Source organism: Tachysurus fulvidraco, chromosome 8 (genome assembly GCF_022655615.1).
Source record: "Tachysurus fulvidraco isolate hzauxx_2018 chromosome 8, HZAU_PFXX_2.0, whole genome shotgun sequence".
Lineage (NCBI taxonomy): Eukaryota > Metazoa > Chordata > Actinopteri > Siluriformes > Bagridae > Tachysurus > Tachysurus fulvidraco.
This window is the reverse complement of record NC_062525.1, coordinates 3633738-3653541: the sequence shown is the minus strand read 5'-3', so window position 1 is coordinate 3653541 and position 19804 is coordinate 3633738. Positions and strand designations below refer to the sequence as shown.

General features: G+C 37.2%; 1 protein-coding gene across 2 annotated transcripts in view; it reads right to left on the bottom strand.

The window, feature by feature from the left end:
- The window catches only part of LOC113655053, an 82866-nt gene that overhangs the window by 32754 nt on the left and 30308 nt on the right, over positions 1-19804 (bottom strand). The window contains exons 1-3 of one of the 2 annotated variants that reach the window (XM_047817272.1): positions 3054-4568; positions 2766-2831; positions 1052-1369 (exon numbers count right to left, since the gene is read on the bottom strand). The exons of the other annotated variant lie outside the window; for it this stretch is intronic. Of the exons in view, the coding sequence (XP_047673228.1) occupies positions 1052-1369; positions 2766-2802 (355 nt within the window). The 5' untranslated portion in view covers positions 2803-2831; positions 3054-4568. Of the gene's footprint in view, positions 1-1051; positions 1370-2765; positions 2832-3053; positions 4569-19804 lie in introns of those variants that run through there. 2 annotated transcript variants of the gene reach the window in all.

Genomic DNA, 19804 nt, shown 5'->3' with positions numbered 1-19804 from the left:
ATTTACTTTATTTTTCAGAAACAATAGTGTGCACTTTGTTTATAAAAAAAGCCAGAGAAGGTTAATGAAATACCCTTTTCTGCCCTCTATTTTTTAAGAGTCAAGACAAAATGAAAAAAATCAAAGTGAAAAACACAAAATTAAAGCATTACTAAATAGTAAAAATCTACCAGTGCATTCTAGTGGAAACAGTACATACAGAACCAGTTTAACAAAACATAAGCAAAAAAAATAAATAAAAAAAATCATCATCTAACACAAATACAAATGTTCTCTACGTTTCAACAAATTTGATCAGCAGTTTTTGGCTTAGACTTAGGACAGAACATCTTGTCACTTTTGTACCTCTAATAATCATCATAAAAGCATATCTTTATACAGTACCTGCATGTTTAAATATGGTTTAAAACAAAGAAAATAAAACACTTTTGGTAGTTCCAGCATTTCAAAATCTTTTTCAGAAGAAGTTGAATACAAGTAAACTAAACTAAATGTTAATTAAGTCATTGTGTAGACGTTTAAATACTGTTGTGTTTCCTCTTCATTTAATATGACTGTTCAGGTTAAAACGGAAGACATTAAATAACTATTTATCAATGTGCAAGCAGCCACCTGAATGGTGAATTTAAGATACTCGATTGAATTCATGAATTTGTAAATCTGACTCTGAAAGAGTCAGTGCCTCACCAGCCATGAGTCCCTTCACACATCACAGCTATATAGCTTGTACATGACAGAACAAAAATGACTCCGGGATCATGGTGTAACACGTAACAGTACATAAGATTGCATGCAGTGCGAGATGAGAACAGGACAATAAACACATAGAATAAAAGAAACACACAGGACAACAATAGTGATATAGTGATGTACTGGAAAGCTAAAGATCCTGCAGTCTTAGATTAAATCTGGTTTACATCTGTCTTAACTTCCGGATAAACAAAAACAAATCATGTTATTACAGTTTAGCATTTAATGTGGTTGGTCAGACTTTACTACAGACATGTTAAGAATGAGAGAATGTTCTGCTGATGACAGCAAGAGCACTTACTGATAACTTTCAGCTTTACTTCAGTCAATAATTTTTTATTACAGCTGCACATGTAAGAGCTTGCATCATTGTAGGTTACTGAACTGATCATCAGGGAGAAATCTCCTCTGCTTGTATCTCCTGGTAGTGTAAATCTTTCTTTAAAATTCTCTTGTTTTGAACACTTCCAGCTCTGAACAACGACAACTTTGTCAGGAATGAAGCGGATCCACCGAACCACTGGACAGTTTCCTGAGCAGTTACACGGGAGGGTCAGGGCTTCATTCACCTTTGATTTTTTGACGAAGCAGCCTTGGCACTTCTGCATCAGCCGGTAAACTAACAGATCAGTGAATAAATCAGAAAAGATATTTTGAAAATGTGACACACCATAAATATGATCATATAACAAAAATACAAATGTTGTCTACGTTTCAGCATATTCATAATTTGTTCATCAATTTTTGGACAGAACTTATTGTCATTATACTGGAACTCGGATGTTTTGTACCTCTAATAATTATCATAAAAGCATATCTTTATACAGTATATGCATATTTAAATATGGCTCAAAACAAAGTAAAAAAAAAAAACACTTGTGATGTTTTATAGAACAGAGATACTCTGGTGACATTTCTTACAACTAATAAGAAATGAAATGCTGCTCCTCCACTTCCAGATTATACACTGGTTATAGAATAGAGCTTTAATGTAGGACCTCTGAAAGACCTTCTGAACCTCTTCAGGTGGCTCCAGAATACCAAAACCTTTTTCAGTAGAAATTGAATACAAGTAAACTAAAGTAAATATTAATTAAGTGATTGTGTAGATGTTTAAATACTGTTGTGTTTCCTCTTCATTTAGTATGACTGCTCCAGTTAAAACAGGAGGTAATAAATAAAAATTAATCAATGTGCAAGCAGCCAACTGAATGGTGAATATAAGACATTCGGTCGAATTCATAAATTTGTAAATCTAACTCTGACAGAGTCAGTGCCTCACCAGCCACGAGTCCCTTCACACATCACAGCTATAGACACGATAGAACAAGAATGACTCCAGGATCATGGTGTAACACGTAACAGTACATAAGATTCAGCATAAAGTGCAAATGCACAACAGTGTGTGATGAGAACAGGACAATAAACATACAGAATAAAAGGAACACACAGGACAACAGCACAGTGATGTACAGGAAAGCTAAAGATCTGTGTACAGGAGTTACATATACTCCGGGATATTAGTTTATTTAGTGTCGGACCCACTGTCAGGCATGACCGAAAGTGAGTAACTTTAGTAACTTGTGGATCAGCGCTGACTCAAGAACTGTTTAGAACCAATCGATTTGGTGAACCGGTTCATCCAGTTTACTAAAAATAACTGGTTCAAAATAACGATTCGTTCACGAACTGGCCATCACTATGAGAAATACGATGTGTGGCGGGAGAGCGTGAGAAAAGACCCAAACGCGTGACTGTCACTCTCAATGTGTGACACTTGACAGCCCTGCATGACATCAAAATTTTAATTTGCCGGCTGCAGCAAACCAAAAATGCGTCTGTTTCTGTGTCGGATTTCGCAAGTCGGCAGTTATGACGCATATTTTGAGTGACAAAACAATTAAACACGGTTTATTTTAATGTTACAAGAGCATCATAATCTTACAATTTAGAAATCAAGAAATGTTTAATCTGTCATCAGTGTTTAATACAGAACTATAAACAGTAACACTTACCCATCACAGTGATGCCAGGAATTAAAAGCCACTTCATGGTGTTTCAGAAAGTCCTATAAGAGTTACCTACAAGAACAGCATGATGTAAAGAAAAGGAAAATTATTATTATATATATTATATATATTATATTATTATTATTATTATTATTATTATTATTATTATTATATATTATTAAAATATATTATCTGACACCACATTGACTTTACAGCTGTAAAGTTACTGTGTGTCTGTTTGTACTTAAGTGTTACTACAATTTAACAAAACTAACAGAAAAGGATAAAACTTACAGATTCAAATGAACGTTTCCAAACGTTTCTCAAACTCCTTTTGTGTGCAGCACGAAGCAGATACCTTTAGATCACAGTTTCATATGAGACTTCTGAGGAACTGGACCTGGGATAATAACTGAGAAATTCTCCGCATGCAAACTGCAAGCTGAACAGTCAGAAAAGACCTCCCTTTATAGCAGGCCTGGCTCCACATGGGCCACAGAGGGTTGGCTCATCTGGCCCCACACCATATAACAGCCAATCACAAAAATGGTGTGATATTCCAATTTCTGCCCAATCCCCATTTTTCCCCTCCTAGACAGACAGACAGACTTGGCTCATTTATTCACCTTCACACAACCTTTGAGGTAAACGGATGTGCTTATAAAGCAATAAACAACAGTCACAGTAACTTTATTAGAACTGTTAGTGAACTTGATTAACACACTATATGCAGCCTTATAAAATACAACATGTACAGACATCTTGTTCCGAAAGGACAAAAGAAAACCACTTTAGCTGTCCAGGACACAGCTACCACCTCCTCATCTATTTTCGGCAATGAGGTCGGAGAAATGGATGAGTCGAGTTCATCTGCAGCTTCCGATGGTGTCAAAAGCACAAATACACCCACTCAAAGATGCAGCAATTCTGTCCCGAATGATTTAAACAGGGCGAATCCTTACCAGTCGGTTCTGAAATCATACCCCCGTCATGCTTCACTCAAGTAACAAGTTTGTTTTAGTTGATGTAAATAGTTATTTTAAAGAATTGCCCCATTTATCAAATCTAAAGTTACTTAATTGATACAAGATAGAAGCCTTTATTATCGCCACATATACAATACAGCACAGTGGAATTCTTTTCTTCACATACCCTAACTGAGGAGGTTGGGGTCAGAGTGCAGGGGCAGCTATGATACAGCACCCCTATGAGCTGATATGTTACATCAGATTCATGAAAGTCATTTAGGCATGGAAAGTTGTAGAAGACGAGCAAGAGATGTACTCTGGAATGTCTAAGAGTATTTGGCCTGGAATGTCTAAGAGTATTGAAGTCATGGTGAGTTATTGTGAAATATGCTGTGCACATAGAAGGTTCCAGACTAAAGAGCCACTACATCTTCATAGTGTGCCAGATAGGCCATGGTAAAAGATTGGAGTTGATTTGTTCACTTATAATAAAAAAGAGTACAGTATTTGATCATTGTGAACTACTTCTCAAAGTTCATTGAAGTTGATATGCTTCAGAATGACACCAGAAATTTGGCTGTCATCAAGTTGCTGAAGTCTCAGTTTGCAAGGTATGGGATTCCTGAGGTACCAATTTCTGACAATGGACCGCAATTTGCTTCACAAGAATTTCGCATTTTCTCTAAAGAATGGGAGTTTCATCATAAAACAACAAGCCCCTACCATGCTCAATCAAATGGAATGGTTGAAAGGGCTGTACAAACTGACGTGACGTGACATACGGCTAAGTACGGTGACCCATACTCAGAATTTGTTCTCTGCATTTAACCCATCCAAAGTGCACACACACAGCAGTGAACACACACACACCGTGAACACACACCCGGAGCAGTGGGCAGCCATTTATGCTGCAGCGCCCGGGGAGCAGTTGGGGGGTTTGGTGCCTTGCTCAAGGGCACCTCAGTCGTGGCCGGCCCGAGACTTGCTTTACACTCTCCTGTTTTGGACATTAAATATTTCCTATTCCTTCTGTTCAATTGTCCAGAAGGAATAGGAAATATTTAATGTCCAAAACAGGAGAGTGTAAAGCAAGTACTCACAAAACAAAGACTGAGGCAGCAGATCAGAGCATGATTAAAGATTGCCACGAGCCAAAGGCAGTGTTGGATGAAAAAGAGATTGCAATTACATGTATTGGTCAATTTAAACACGGTGTGGTAGAATTATTTCTAAGCCACAAAGACTTATTGCTGAAATGTAGTTTTGCACAATTGCATCTTGGAGCTTGGAGATTGATTAATGACATTGGATTGTTTAAAGTGAATGACTTTATGATATTTAGGATTAAGTTTCATAGCATGAGCGTTAAATATTAATAAAAAAAAAAAAGAGAGGATGTTATGATATGTGATTTTATTTGTATTGTGATCACCGGAAGTGTTTGTAAGTGACGTATGTCATGATGGTGGATAAAAGTGTTTCCGGTTGTACCTTTGAGGAAGATAATAAGTGTTAACCAGGTGATTTGAAAGCACGAGTGACTCTTTGGCGTCTCATTTTCACCACGTAACAGTTTCAAGTTGTCAGTTTGTTTTCATTACTTGGGATTTCTGAAGTGCCAGAACAGAAAAAAAGCATTCACACAGATTGCCACTGTTACATCCTGTTTTGTTTTCTCTCTCTTTCTCCTTTTCTCACTATTACATATTGCAGGTCCTGTGACTCGTCCGACAGTCATCAGTCCACACACCATCCCATGAGCTACTGAGCAAGTACAAATTCAAGGATGATACACAAGTGCAGGAAAAGACCTCGTTGGCTTTTTCTTTTTGTTTGCTTGCTCTTGTTTATTTTTCCCTTTGCTTATTATATATAATGAGTCACCATGGCAACAGCATCAGACAAAAAGATGTCTGCATATTTCTCGCCATCAGAAGTGTTTATGAAAATGAAGAAATGCGTAAGTTTATATTTTGATTTATGTTTTGTGTAATTAATTATCACTCCTCGCACTGCACCTCACACCCTCAGATCTACAGCACTGCTCGACTGTTCCCACCATCTCTCAGGGTAAGAGCTAAGTTTACTACAAGACTCGTCTCTGTTCCGGCACCAAGTGGTCAGAAAAGCTGAGTCACAGGTGAGTCACAGTTATTCAGGAAACACTGCAACTAACAATACTTTCCCTATCTTCCCTTCCCTATCACCGTGCCCCCTCTAAATGTACTTACTAAGTAATATAATACTGTAATTTAATTAAAGACTATAAAACAATTCTGTATAAAACAATAGTGGATTTAACATCAAATTAAAAAAAAAAAACTTCTACCTCTAGTTACACACTTTGGTCAATTCAAGGATAATTCATGCAATTGTATATTGTTTATTTGAAAGCAGTAGAAGTGAAGTTGTCTCTTGTCTCTCCTTATTGTTCAAGTCGTTGAGGTTGATTTGGGATTTAGAAAATAATTAGTAAGTAGACCAATACTTTCTAGAGATAGTAATTATTACATTAATCTAATTAGGCTGGTTGAAGCTATAATTTGTAGTTAGTAATTAAGAACTATTTTAGAGTAAATTCCCAACTGTTACAGTATATCAGAGGTGAAACTGGAAGAACAGTATTTTATTAAACCTAATTTAATTTTCATGTATAGGTGCAATCCTGGGGGTCATGGTGGCTTAGTGGCTTAGTCGGTAGCACGTTCGCCTCACACCTCCGGGGTTCGATTCCCGCCTCCGCCTTGTGTGTGCGGAGTTTGCATGTTCTCCCCGTGCCTCGGGGGTTTCCTTCGGGTACTCCGGTTTCCTCCCCTGGTCCAAAGACATGCATAGTAGGTTGATTCTGGAAAATCTCTCCACAATCTCTGGAAAATTGTCCGTAGTGTGTGATTGCATGAGTGAATGAGAGAGTGTGTGTGTGTGCCCTGTGATGGGTTGGCACTCCGTCCAGGGTGTATCCTGCCTTGATGCCCGATGACGCCTGAGATAGGCACAGGCTCCCCGTGACCCGAGAAGTTCGGATAAGCGGTAGAAAATGAGTGAGAGAGTGAGTGAGGTGCAATCCTGCAGGCATTAAAAGAACATGGCAGCAGATTAAAATGAAATATAAAAACATAATTATATCAGGTAAGCCTTGAGCATATCAAAGGTGTAAAGTACATGGCTTTACAAACATTTGACTTTTAAATAACTAAATAGTATTCAGTGTCTAGCAGTGAGTGTTGTATTGTATAGAAAGCAATACTTGAGTAAAAGTACCGTACTAGAAAAAGACTTTGGTAGAAGTGAAAGTCACCTTTTAGAATATTACTTAAAGTATCTGATATTTACTGTACTTAAGTATCAAAAGTAATTTTCTGATATTTAATGTACTTAAGTATTTGAAGTAAAAGTAAAAATTAAAATTGCAGTGATTTTCAGTAGGCATAAGAGGCACTTCATACCGTAGGAAGAATCTTTCATTCCAATGTACGGAAACATTTCTTGCAAATATGGCCACGGGTGTATAAGGTTATCTTCTTCACCCTGTTCTCCTTTGGCAACATTACGCTGAAATAGAGCGTGTGGAGCTTAATGCAATCTAGTATTCGCCAAACCTCCCTTATTGCAGTCGCACTAGGGCTGTAGCTATCGAATATTTTAGTAATTGAGTAATTGGATAAAATGTATTTTTGCTTAATTAAAGAGCAATATTAAATAATTAAAATTAATATTAAAATTGATTTACTTTTTTAGAAAAATCAAGCATCGTGTTAGTTCAGGCAGGCCACATCGTCAAGCATGCATCAGCTGATAAACTGGTTAAGACATCCATATTATCCGACCCTTTAAATTCCCATTCATTGAGCTGCTTTCTAGCGCATCGCTGCTGCTGCGATTAAAACTCCCTCCTCCAATCCCGACTCCACCTACCCGGAACCCGTTGTTCGTGTACCAGTTTAAGCTATAATTCTTTATCTCTCTCTCTCTCTCTCTCTCTCTCTCTCTCTCTCTCTCTCTTTATTTATTTATTTACAAAACATGTAAGTGAGCATATTTAATACTATGCATGATTAATGGTTCTGCTGTATATGGGGGTCTATTATATTTTCTAGTTGCTGCTCTCCCCACTCTGTCCATGCATGCGAACGCACGGGCGTGTGGAATTTTGCCCAGAACAGAATCATACCACCAACACTAACTGTATGCATATCATCTTATAAATCTTCATTTGACAAAGTGGTCCTGACTGAAATTAAATTAAATGCATAGTATGCAATGCATACAACAATATTTTCTATCAAAAATAATTTTAGATATTATTTCATTTAGATATTACCCATTGTTTCTTGGTCTGTATTTGTACTGTGAACAATGACAAAGTTGACTGAGAAGAATTAAGTGTAATGTTCTGAGTTTGTGTTCCAGCAAACTTTAGTATCTTTTATTTTGAGAAATTACACTTGAATGTATTTAATTCTTCATTTTTTTAATATGGCACAAAGAAAAAATGTACTTTGTAAAAAATGAGTTTACATTTTGAGTGACGTCACTTAGAGACGCTGTTGCGTCAGACTCTCTCAGTTCTACATAGTAACTGAAAAGAGTCAGTTTGTTTTCTTTGTATCTCTGTACAACGATTAATAAAAATGTAAAAAGAGTTAAAAATATTAGTCAATATCAGTGTTCGAAGTGTTACAAAGATGGATTCAGCGCATATTTTTGATTTTCTATGAGAAGTCAGATGCATTTATCAGGTTTTAGAAACGAACGGCCTTAATCTGTTTATTTAATGTTGCCGCCCGCATGGTAATTAGCATGCGAGTTTTTCCTTTTAATATAGGTTTTAAATACAAAATTTTGGTGGACTGAGTCTGTAGAAATGTTATGTTGTTTATTTGACTTTAATTGAGTATGTGTAATTTTTATTTAAGTTGTATATTGTGTATTTAGCCAACTGAGACCCAGATTTTGAGTTTGCAGTCACTGTGTTAATGGAGGACAGGGTCTAACATTCTTCAGACAGACTGTTGGTGAGAGGATGTGTGTGTGATCCCGTGTCCTATGTTTATTAAACTGCAGGTATGTAAACCACAAACAACTATACGATCACATAATTGAGTGAAATTGGCTAAATATTTTCTGATGACAAATGTGGTTTCTGTTGTGTAATGTTAATGTAAAGGACAGTGTACATGTTGAATTCATTTTGTTTATGTATATTTGTGTAAGAAATGTAATAAGGGACCAAAGAGACTATCGGATGGACTTCATTCCGGAGGCTGAGTTCCCGGAGTGTGGGTGTGATCTTGTGACTTACCGCAGACGTGATTCACCAAAGAGCCTGGAGTCGGTGTGTCCTTTCATTCTGGGTTTTTCCCCCTCATTTTCTCTCCGTTCACAGTAACATGTGCTATTTCTGTCAGGTCATTGTACCATTTGAGAGAAACAGGGAACATGTGAAAGAACTCTGGTATCAGTATGTCCAGGTAAGATGTCTGTTCAGTATTTTATGCATAATGTCAATTACTGTGAAACTGTCTGAAATTTAGAAAGTAATGGAGATGGAAGCCAGACAAACTCCACATACTTTTATCTTTGTGGATGAAGCTGGATTCAACCTGGCAAAAACACACGAACTGTAATGGGACAGAGAGCGACTGTGGAGGTCCCAGGCCAAAGGGGAGCTAACATCACGATGTGTGCAGCAATGTCCAATGAAGGTTTGCTGTTACACAAACCACTCATTGGCCCCTACAATACAGAGAGGCTCATTTTGTTTCTAAATGACCAACATATTCGACTTGTGCCAGCAGAGGAGAGAAGCCAAAGGGCATCAAACTCCCCTTCCTTCGTTGTTGTGTGAGATAATGTGGCATCACATATTGATAACATGCATCACAGAGTGGTTTGTGGCACATCCCAGGATGTCAGTATTATACCTCCATACTCCCCTTTCTTAAACCCCATTGAGGAGTTTTTATCTGCATGGAGGTGGAAGGTGATGTTGATGAGAACTTGTGGCCAAATGCAAGAGAGAGCAGACTAGAATCTTCACTGTAATTTACTATAATAAACAACTACACATGTTACAGTAATGTGTAGAATGTATTTTATTTATTCTTTTTTTATTATCATTGCAGCCCTGGAGTTTTTCCCCTCTTTTTCACCTTTTGGTTATAATTTTTAAGTACTATATTCATATAAAAAATTTAATTTCTGATTCATTCATGTTACAAATGCTTTCAATAAAGTGAGACTGTGTTACAGTATTTTATATGAAGAACTGATGTTTTAAAAAATGTAAAAATCACTGAAACTTTAAAAAAGAAAAGTTCATCAATTATATAATGCATCCTGTTAGTTTTTTTTTAGGTCAGTGTGTTGTGAATGAAATGAGAACTTTTCTGAATGAGAATAGTGGCCAGTGTATGTTGGTCTGAGTGAGTTTTGTAGGTGAGATTAACTGTTTGGCCAACATTCATGCTGGTAATGCAGACCGTGTGAAGAGTTTTGAAAATGTAGTTTCGGTATTGAACAATGCTTGTTAGCAACTGAAAAAAAAACTAACAAACCGTGTTTTTTATTTTTTTAATTCTGCATTGGGGTCTGTTTTTAATCCCGGCATCGCTGACAGAGGAACCAATTTCTCCGAAGGGAAATTCTGAACACTGACTTCCAGTGACCACAACCTGACCCCTGTATATTATAGCAATATAATGTATAATATATAACTAACATATGCCTTGTACTTGTGTAATGACAATAAAATTTAATCTAATCCAATCCAATGTAATCTATATTAATAATGCAAACAGAATTTGTGTAATCTCGTGGAAATAGTCTACAAAGAATAATTTAACAAATAAAAAGCCCTGTATGTTAGTGTGATTAAAATACTGATTTAAATTATTTAAAATTTAATATGAATACCATCACAAGGAGAGTATAGAATTATTTTAACCCATAAAGAATAGAGGACTTCTGTACAAACAGAAACTGAGATACGAGCTGAGAAATTCTCCGGCTGTAAATGCTTTTAATCCTGCAAGATGAAGAGTCAGAGACACTGAAATGCCTCATGTTCTAATATCTGTCCACTGACTGTGGTGGCTGTTTTGATCTACATATAAAATGCAATCAGACTCAGAGTTGGCAAAGAAAGTAAATATGGTATTTATTTTTGCAATGTTTATGGCAGGAACATGGGCATCCTGTTCTCTCTCTTTCTCCCTAGTCTGACACAGAATTTCCCATGAAAGCACATATAAACACTAAAATATTAGGTCACATTAGTCCAGCAGCCAGGGGCAATTCTAGGGTCAGATCACCCAATGAGCCCCACTGCCACCACCCACCCTCTTTTAACACAAAAACAAAAAATGTCTATTGAAAAATAACTATCATTTTAACATTGATTAAGTTTCAATGTAAAAAAAAAAAAAAAGGTACATTTTGGTGATGGTGATTACGTAGGTATGACTTTAAACAAATTAGCATATCGTGACGTCACTGACTGGGTCTTCAACCCGTGCCTTCGGGCGCATCATCCCAAACCTTAGTTTGATGCTGGACACAGATTTTTCAGAACTTCGTGCCAAGTTAAAGCGTAGTCGAGCTTTTTTAATGCATTTTTTAGATGCATTATGGCGCCCGAACCCGTTAATATTATTTTATTGCTGTCGTATTAGTTGTTTGAAGAGTAAAAAAAAAAAAGTCGGTCGGACTTGAATTGAGTCGGTCCTAAATTGACAAGGTCGGTCGTGTTACGGCAAACAAGAATATTTGGCCTCAGTGGTGTTCTTTTCGCAAACTTTGACCATACACTTTGACAAACTCTCCCTCATTAAAGGGCAGATTTTGCGATCTCTGCTGCCACAATAAAACTCGCCTTTACAGCAGCTTCACTTTTTGATTTTGCTTTCATGAACATAGTCTGCCGGGAAACCAGACTTTTCTCATCTCCTCCGCCTTCTGGAGCTTCTGCTTTACGTCCAGGTCCTTATACTTCTCATAATGTTTCGCTTCATAGTGTCTTATGTTATATTCTTTCGTTACAGACACGTTAGCTCCGTTTGCACACAAGACAAACTGGTTGTTAACGACTGTCAGAGAATGAGGGGCGCTTGCTGTTCGTGACTACGCGTCAATACAGTGGCAAGGCATTCTGGGATTTGTAGTATTAGCGGAGCATGCGGCTAGTCTGCTGTAATGCACATTTGATATGATCTCGCGGGCCAAATTTGACACCTCTGGCTTAAAGTTTTCAGCTTCACAAACTCAACTTCTCACTGTAAAAGAGCAAGCATATTAACACTGACACCTAGTGGTCATTCTAGAAAGCATTTTAGATCACGGTAATAACCTCAGGATACCACAGAATAAGAGCTATTGAAATCTGCACCTGTAACACTAATACTACCATCAGTTGTTAATATCCATCCATAATATCCATGGGACAGGGGGAAGAAATCAGAGTACAATCAATTTTATAGATAGAACTGTATGCATATTGAACGACAAATAAAATATGACTTCATTACTTAAAATGAACTTGTACAGTAATTCGACGAATGAGAGCACAAGTGGATGTATCCCGTGAGCTGATTGGCTGCGCATCATCGCATCCTCTCCCAGCTTCTTCCCTTGTTGTATCTCGCCACTCTCTTTCACGCAGTGTCTCGCGTATCTTAGTGTTGTGTTCGAAATTAACTTTTCGTTAAGCCCTTACAATGCCTCTTAAGCGCCACGTATAATAAGGTTTTCTAATTAAATAGATTTAAGTAAAAAAAAAATTGTACAGATTTTGTACCTTGGATGCACCAAGTTAAACAAAATGCAATGCTTAAGTAGAATGCAGAATTAGGGTCTAGGTGAAGGCGCGTGTCCATGTTGAGGTGGGCTGTGGATGTTGTGGTGTGATGTTTTTCACTCTGTATTTACACATCAGTTACATCTCTAACTACACGTAATGTCAAAACAAACCTGGCCAAAAAAAACAAAACAAAACAAAAAAAAGACCCATGAGGAAACCTTTACTTGAAAAACATCCCAACAGTAAATAAATGTTAAATTTTATTATGTGGCCCTTCTATTTTCTTGAAACTATTGCCTCAGTATCTGAATTGGCATCTATTTCTCTGTCCCTCTTTTCACTGTTATATAAAAGATGTCAAACACAATACAGGCGCATTGACGTTAGATTCAAATACAGAACAAGAAAGCAGGAAACTAACCTGAACTTACTGTGACAGTCAGATAGGTAACTAATTGTCAGTGACTACGCCACTCCAATTTACATGGGTAGGAGATCCTGCACAGTTATTCAAATAAATGAAATTACTCAGACCAATATTGCATTAAATCAAGGTAAAAAAAAAAGGGCAAAAAAAAGGTTACTTCTAACGAGGGGTTAGCCACTTCACAATACAATTCAGAAAAAAAAAGGAAACAAATCCAATAAACCAAAGTACAAAAAGCCCACACAACACACCTGTACAATTAATAGTGAGTAACCCCCCCCCCTCCAATTGTCATATAGTACACAACCTGATGTATTATTTTTCCTACTTTTGTTAATAGCGCTCTAAATAAGCAAGGAGACAAGGTAATTATGGGCCAAACACAAATCAAACAAAAACAACAAATAATCAGCTTCAAAGCCAATAAACAAATAAAAGTAGGGAAAACAGTGATCAACAGGACCACGAAGCACTCTACAAAAAAAGAAGACAATATATAGAATTACATTCTCAAATATAACACCAACCCATGTTACACAGCACCATTACATAATTCCAAATAAACATTATCCAATCTCTAGATTAAACAATGCTTCACAATACATCTTAAACCCATCTAAAAACGTTAATTTATCATTAAAATCCCCATATTACACAAATCAATTAAACAAACATACCATTTCACAGTTTCTTGTACTGCATACCAGACCCAACAGATCAGCGTTTAGCACAAACCACTGCAGCCTATAGGTATTTTCAGTGTTCACCGTCAGTAATATCTAAAATGCACACATGAAATAGACTAGAACAAGAAAAGAAAACAATTACACAAAACCAGTCTTATTCTGGGTATAAGAGATCTTATTTCACAATATACACTCACATGCAGTGTGCTGCACAAATCTCAGTGTTCACCACTCTCGACCAGTATGGGAAACAGCAGCATGCACGCCACATATTCATTCATTCATTTTCTACCGCTTTATCCGAACTTCTCGGGTCACGGGGAGCCTGTGCCTATCTCAGGCGTCATCGGGCATCAAGGCAGGATACACCCTGGACGGAGTGCCAACCCATCGCAGGGCACACACACACTCTCATTCACTCACGCATTCACACACTACGGACAATTTTCCAGAGATGCCAATTAACCTACCATGCATGTCTTTGGACCGGGGGAGGAAACCGGAGTACCCGGAGGAAACCCCCGAGGCACGGGGAGAACATGCAAACTCCGCACACACAAGGCGGAGGCGGGCACCCTGGAGGTGTGAGGCGAACGTGCTACCCACTAAGCCACCGTGCCCCCCATACATATATAAAATTAAATAAACAAAGAAAAAGGATCGTCACACCCGAATCCCGTTCTGGATATAACCCATTATAAGCCATCAGGCAACTTATTTTAATTAATAAACTCACATGCAGCATCCAATACCAGCCCGACAGCATTTACAAGTAGAATGTAGTAACTGAATACAGTTGTGACAGCAATACCCAGAACATACTAACAAAAATAAATAAATAAATGAACGCATCCAACTCTCTTAAATACTACTATTTAAAAAAAGACCTACCAACACTTTTTCCTTCCAGCGACGAGCAACCACATGCACGCCAAACAATTAAATAAGGAAAAATAGCTCAATGGCACCCCCTACTGACCCTACTACATTAAAGCCTTTTATTTTATTTTAAAACTTTTGATTTAAATTCACTTTTCACAAAAAGGTCCCATCACTTTACATTGCATGTTTTTGTAAATAAACTGTATATTGTTACATATGATTTTACAAGCTAGCATTGATATCCAATAGCAAGTCTTCAGGATTTAAGAATAAAAATAAATAAATAAATAAATAAATAAATATATAAATAAATAAATAAATAAATAAATAAATAAATAAATAAATAAGATAAAACCTTTCCCCCTTCATCATCACTGAGGTTAAGTTACATTTGGAACAAAGATGTTTAAATAAATATTCTGGTATAAAGGGACATGTCAAGTTAACAAATTAATTATTTCAAGCACTTCTACATTATTTGGAAATGCACACCCTATTCCGATATCATCGTTTATGACACTGAAGGTCTCAGAATTCTTTCCATTATGAATGTAAACATATAAAAATACAGTATAGGAAAGTTTTAAGTTTTTTAAAAAAGGTGTGAGTGCAAAGCATAGATCATAATGGTGATCATCTTGTTGGAATAGAATTATATAAATAAAGAGAGGAGTGTGAATCTATTTATAGTCAGTGAACACCTCAGGGTTACAAGTCATTAGGCTGTGCCATGCGAGACACGATGGTGGAGGGTCAGGGTATATTCTGGCAAACGGTTTCCCTATTGCGATTTCGCAATCGGCAGAGCAAATGTAGCACACGACGTTTACCAACACGCGATGGGTAGTTCCCAAAGCACAACATTCCAAACTTAAACCCGCCTCTTACACCTGGAGCCTCGTACGTTTAATTCCTTTCCATGATCTCGCGCTGGGTAAACGGAAGGAATGTTTCATTTGATATTCATTTAAAATGACTATTTTTTTTAAAAATTAATTCATTGTTTCATTCATTTAAAATGTTTTAATAATTTTATTTATCTTTGTTTTATCTATTTCTTTTGTTTGTTTGTGTAGTTAGTTTAATGTTGTGTTTGTCTCATTCATTAAATGCCATATTTTTGTGAGATTGTGATTGTCTTTGAATATCGCTCACAAACTTAAGGTACCTGCAACATCTGGTCTGAACTACATGCTCTATCTTAATTTAAATGAAGTATAAAGTAAAAGTGAAGTGAATCTTTCTTGGCTGGGAAGATACCTCCGTCATAGAATTAATAAAGATTACACGGTCCGTTCAGCGGACGGACAAACCAAATAAGTGTAATGTTAATTCCATAACCATCAATTTCAACTTAGGTTAAAATATTTAGGAGTCACTATAACGTTATAATTACTTATAAATATTTACCTTGCTTCGCGAGCTAAAATTGCCACACGGCTGTAAAGGATGATGCTTGTTAAGTGGACTGATCCTCACAATGGGAGGCCTTGTTTTTATTAAAAGTAGTGTAATACAAATAGGTGTGTGTAATATATGTAAAATAAAAAAGAAAACTACAAATAAAAACTCCTTCAAATAATCAAACAGTATTAGAATAAGTAAAAGTTATTAAGATGCAAAGATTATAACAAACCAAGAAACACTCTCCAAGTGAAAACTTGCATTTGTTCCATGATGCACCTAGAGTATAACATGCACTGAGGCTGTCTTCCTAAGGGCCTTTTTACACCTGGTCACTTAATGTGTTTTCTCTCATCCGATAGCTATCTGATTTGTTAAAACTGTACCATTTACATTAGGCCACATAAACGCGTCTCGGTGAATCGGATATCGATCCGATCTTTCTACTCCCGCCCAAAATGCTAATATATTTTACCTCATTTTCAGAGTAATTGAAATGGAACACACTTGTGTGTGCGGTTGCTACAAAAAACAGCATTTACTGTTTGCTGCATTTTTGCTGGTGGCAGCAGTGCATTTTAAGACGAGACACCTGGGTGAAAAAAAAGCTCCATAGAATGCATGCACAATGTGATTCAAGGCTTTTATACATTCTTACTGTGGCCAGTTGGATTTGGCAGTCAGGTTTGGTTGGCTTTGTGTCTTTTAGATGGCTACCATCTTATTTCATACACACATCTCGGTTCCCAAACATATCTCTGTGTGCGCTACTAATGTCTTTTTTTTCTCTATCCTCAAGGTTAAAACTTCCATATACAGTATGGCAATATGGTTGCAGTGAACTTCCTCTGAATTCTGTCACTGTGGAATTCGACAGCAAGCTACAGTATAGGTAGCCACGAATACACAGAAGGCTTCTCTTCAACAGCAGGCCTTGAAACACTTTGCGTGCAGATTCTTCCAGTAATACACAGTAGGCTCACTACAAGAAAGTTTACAGTAAAATAAACAATATTAATCTAATCGCTTCATTACATGAGAACACAAGAAAAAGAAAAGCATTTCAGAATTTTCTTGAACATTCTGAAAATAAAACATAATGCATTATAATCTTCTTTTCTTTTCGAATCTTCTTCCAGCTGTCTAGGTACAGCGTCTGATCCCTCGTTGTCTTCTTCTAATCACTCGTATTCAAATCTTTCAACTCTTCAACCTTTTGCATTTTTACATCAATTTTCCTTTGTTTATTCCCCTTACGTTTCGCTTTTGTTTCCCTATTTCTCCTTCTCTTTGTATTATCTATGTTCATCTGTCTACTGACGGATAAGTTAATAATTGGTTGTGGTGTACCTTTATATTTATTATTATTTATTTGCTGAGAACTAGTATTAAGAGAACAAGTATCAGGGTGTAGGTAGAGACCACTAACTCCATCCCATACATGCCAGTGTCTGATAACATTCTGTGCATGCCACTGGCTCTCATCACCACATGGCAATTGTTTACACTATTCATCTGGATGAATGTCATATTTTTTTTGGCAAGTTGACTGAGTTGGTCACTATTAGGATGGCCTTGCTGGTGATCCTTGGATTCTTCTTTACCTTTCTCACTATCCTCCTGGCTAGCAGAGGTGTCACTTTTGGCTTCCGACCACGTCCTCTGAGATTTCCTCACAGTGCGGAAAGTCTTAAATAGTTTAATAATACTTTGCACTGTAGCCACTGGAACTTGAACTGGATGACACAATATCTGTTACGCTGTTCTGAAATCCCTGGAAATAAGTGCATCCTGCTTGGACTGTTTGAAATGGTATAGATCTTTGGATTTTTCCATAGACTGTGACAGTTTGCAAAGGGTATGAATAATTTTGGACATGCCACTTTTGTCAAATGTAAATAAAAGATGAGTAATCATTTTTTCCACAATGATGCTTCTTGTACATCGTCTTATTATCTTCTGGGAGACAACTGTGTCATTTCTAATCTAGTAAAAAACTTGCTGGTTGAATAAAAGTAACTTTATGTCAGGATTTGCCAGGGGTATGAATAATTTCAGGCTTGACTGCATATAAAAAAATAATGTATATACATAAATGCATATGGTTTTAATTCTTGTCCTTAAAGTGTCCATGTGCAGTATAGTGTGTATAAATTTTGGTTTATCCTCTGTTAATCAGGGAAGAATTGTGTGTTATCCTCTATAAATCAGTAAGCATAGTAGTTCTATCAGTTTCCTTAAGACCTATATATTTACCACGAGAGTTTGGGCAACTATTTGTATGTCTAGTGTATATTCCTCCTGGTGCAAATTATAGAGCAGCTGCAGATGCGATATATCCTCACGTACAAGAACTCGAGGCAGCGTCCCCAGATACTCCCAAACTTATTCTGGGTGACTTTAACGGCTGCCCCTTGTCATCTGCACTACCCCACTATCAGCAATATGTGAAATGTGCCACGTGTGGATCAAAAACAATTGAGCTATGCTATGGCAACATAAAAAAATGCTTATAAAGCAGTCAACAAACCAGCGATAGGTGGGTCAGATCATAACACTGTCTTTTTATTGCCCTCTTATCGACAAAAACTTAAAAGGGAAAAACATAAAATCGCATCAGTGCGTGTATGGGACGATGACAGTGTGACAGCTCTGCAGGGCTGTTTTGACTGCACAGAGTGGAGCGTTTTTGACTGTGTAGATGTCGACGACCATGTGGATGTTGTCACGTCATATATTAACTTTTGTGTTGACAATATGATCCCGACAAACCGTGTGAAACAGTTTGCTAATTCAAAACCCTGGATTACTACCGAAATTAAAAAGGTTTCAAATTCAGCGGGAAATACAGATGAAAATTAAACAGGGTAAAGATAAAGTTGAACAACAACTTAAGGAAAATAACTCTTGTATGGCGTGGAGGGTATTAAAACTATTATAGGTCAAAACCATTACCACTCTAACACTCCAGTACATTCAGTCGAACAAGCAAATGCCCTGAATGAACACTTTGCGAGATGGGAGAGTGATGTGCCACCTACTCCAATCAGCTTTGATGGAAGAGCAAGTGCATCAATCAGGGTAAGCTGTGAGGAAGTGGGGCGGATCTTCTCCCATACAAGGACACGGAAAGCTGCTGGCCCTGACAGGTTGGAAGGCACCACCCTAAAGAGCTGCAAAGAACAACTGAGCCCAGTGTTCAAAGGACTGTTTCAGAAATCACTTGACACACACAAATTCCCAAAGATATGGAAAATAGCAGAAATTCTACCACTTCCTAAGAAATCCAAACCAGCTGAATGATTTTAGACCAGTGGCACTCACTTCCGTTGCTATGAAGTGTTTCAAGCGGATTATTTTAACTCGTCTTAAAATACAAACCCAAGCTCACATGGACACATTACAGTTTGCTTACAGAGAGAAAAGGGGTATGGAAGATGCTGTTACAACCCTCCTGATGGAATTTACAAACATCTTGCTCTTATGTACGCATCCTGTTTGCAGACTTCTCCTCAGCTTTTAATACTATCCAGTCACACATTGATAGAGAAGCTGACAAGCATGGGTGTAAACCTCACTCTTTTAAAGTGGATTCAGGACTTTTTAACAGGCAGACAACAGTATGTGAGGGCGGGTCACGGTCGGTCAAGAACTATTGTGACAAACACAGGAGTGCCACAAGGATGTGTTTTATCCCCATTGTTATTTATTTCATATACTAATAATCTAACTGTTCACTGATTAAGTTAGCAGATGATGCTGCTTTAGTCGTTTTTTTTTAAACAAATAATAATGAACAGGATTACAGGACTGAGTTTGACCACTTCCATGAATGGTGCAATCAAAACTCACTCATTTTAAACATTTCTAAAACAAAAGAA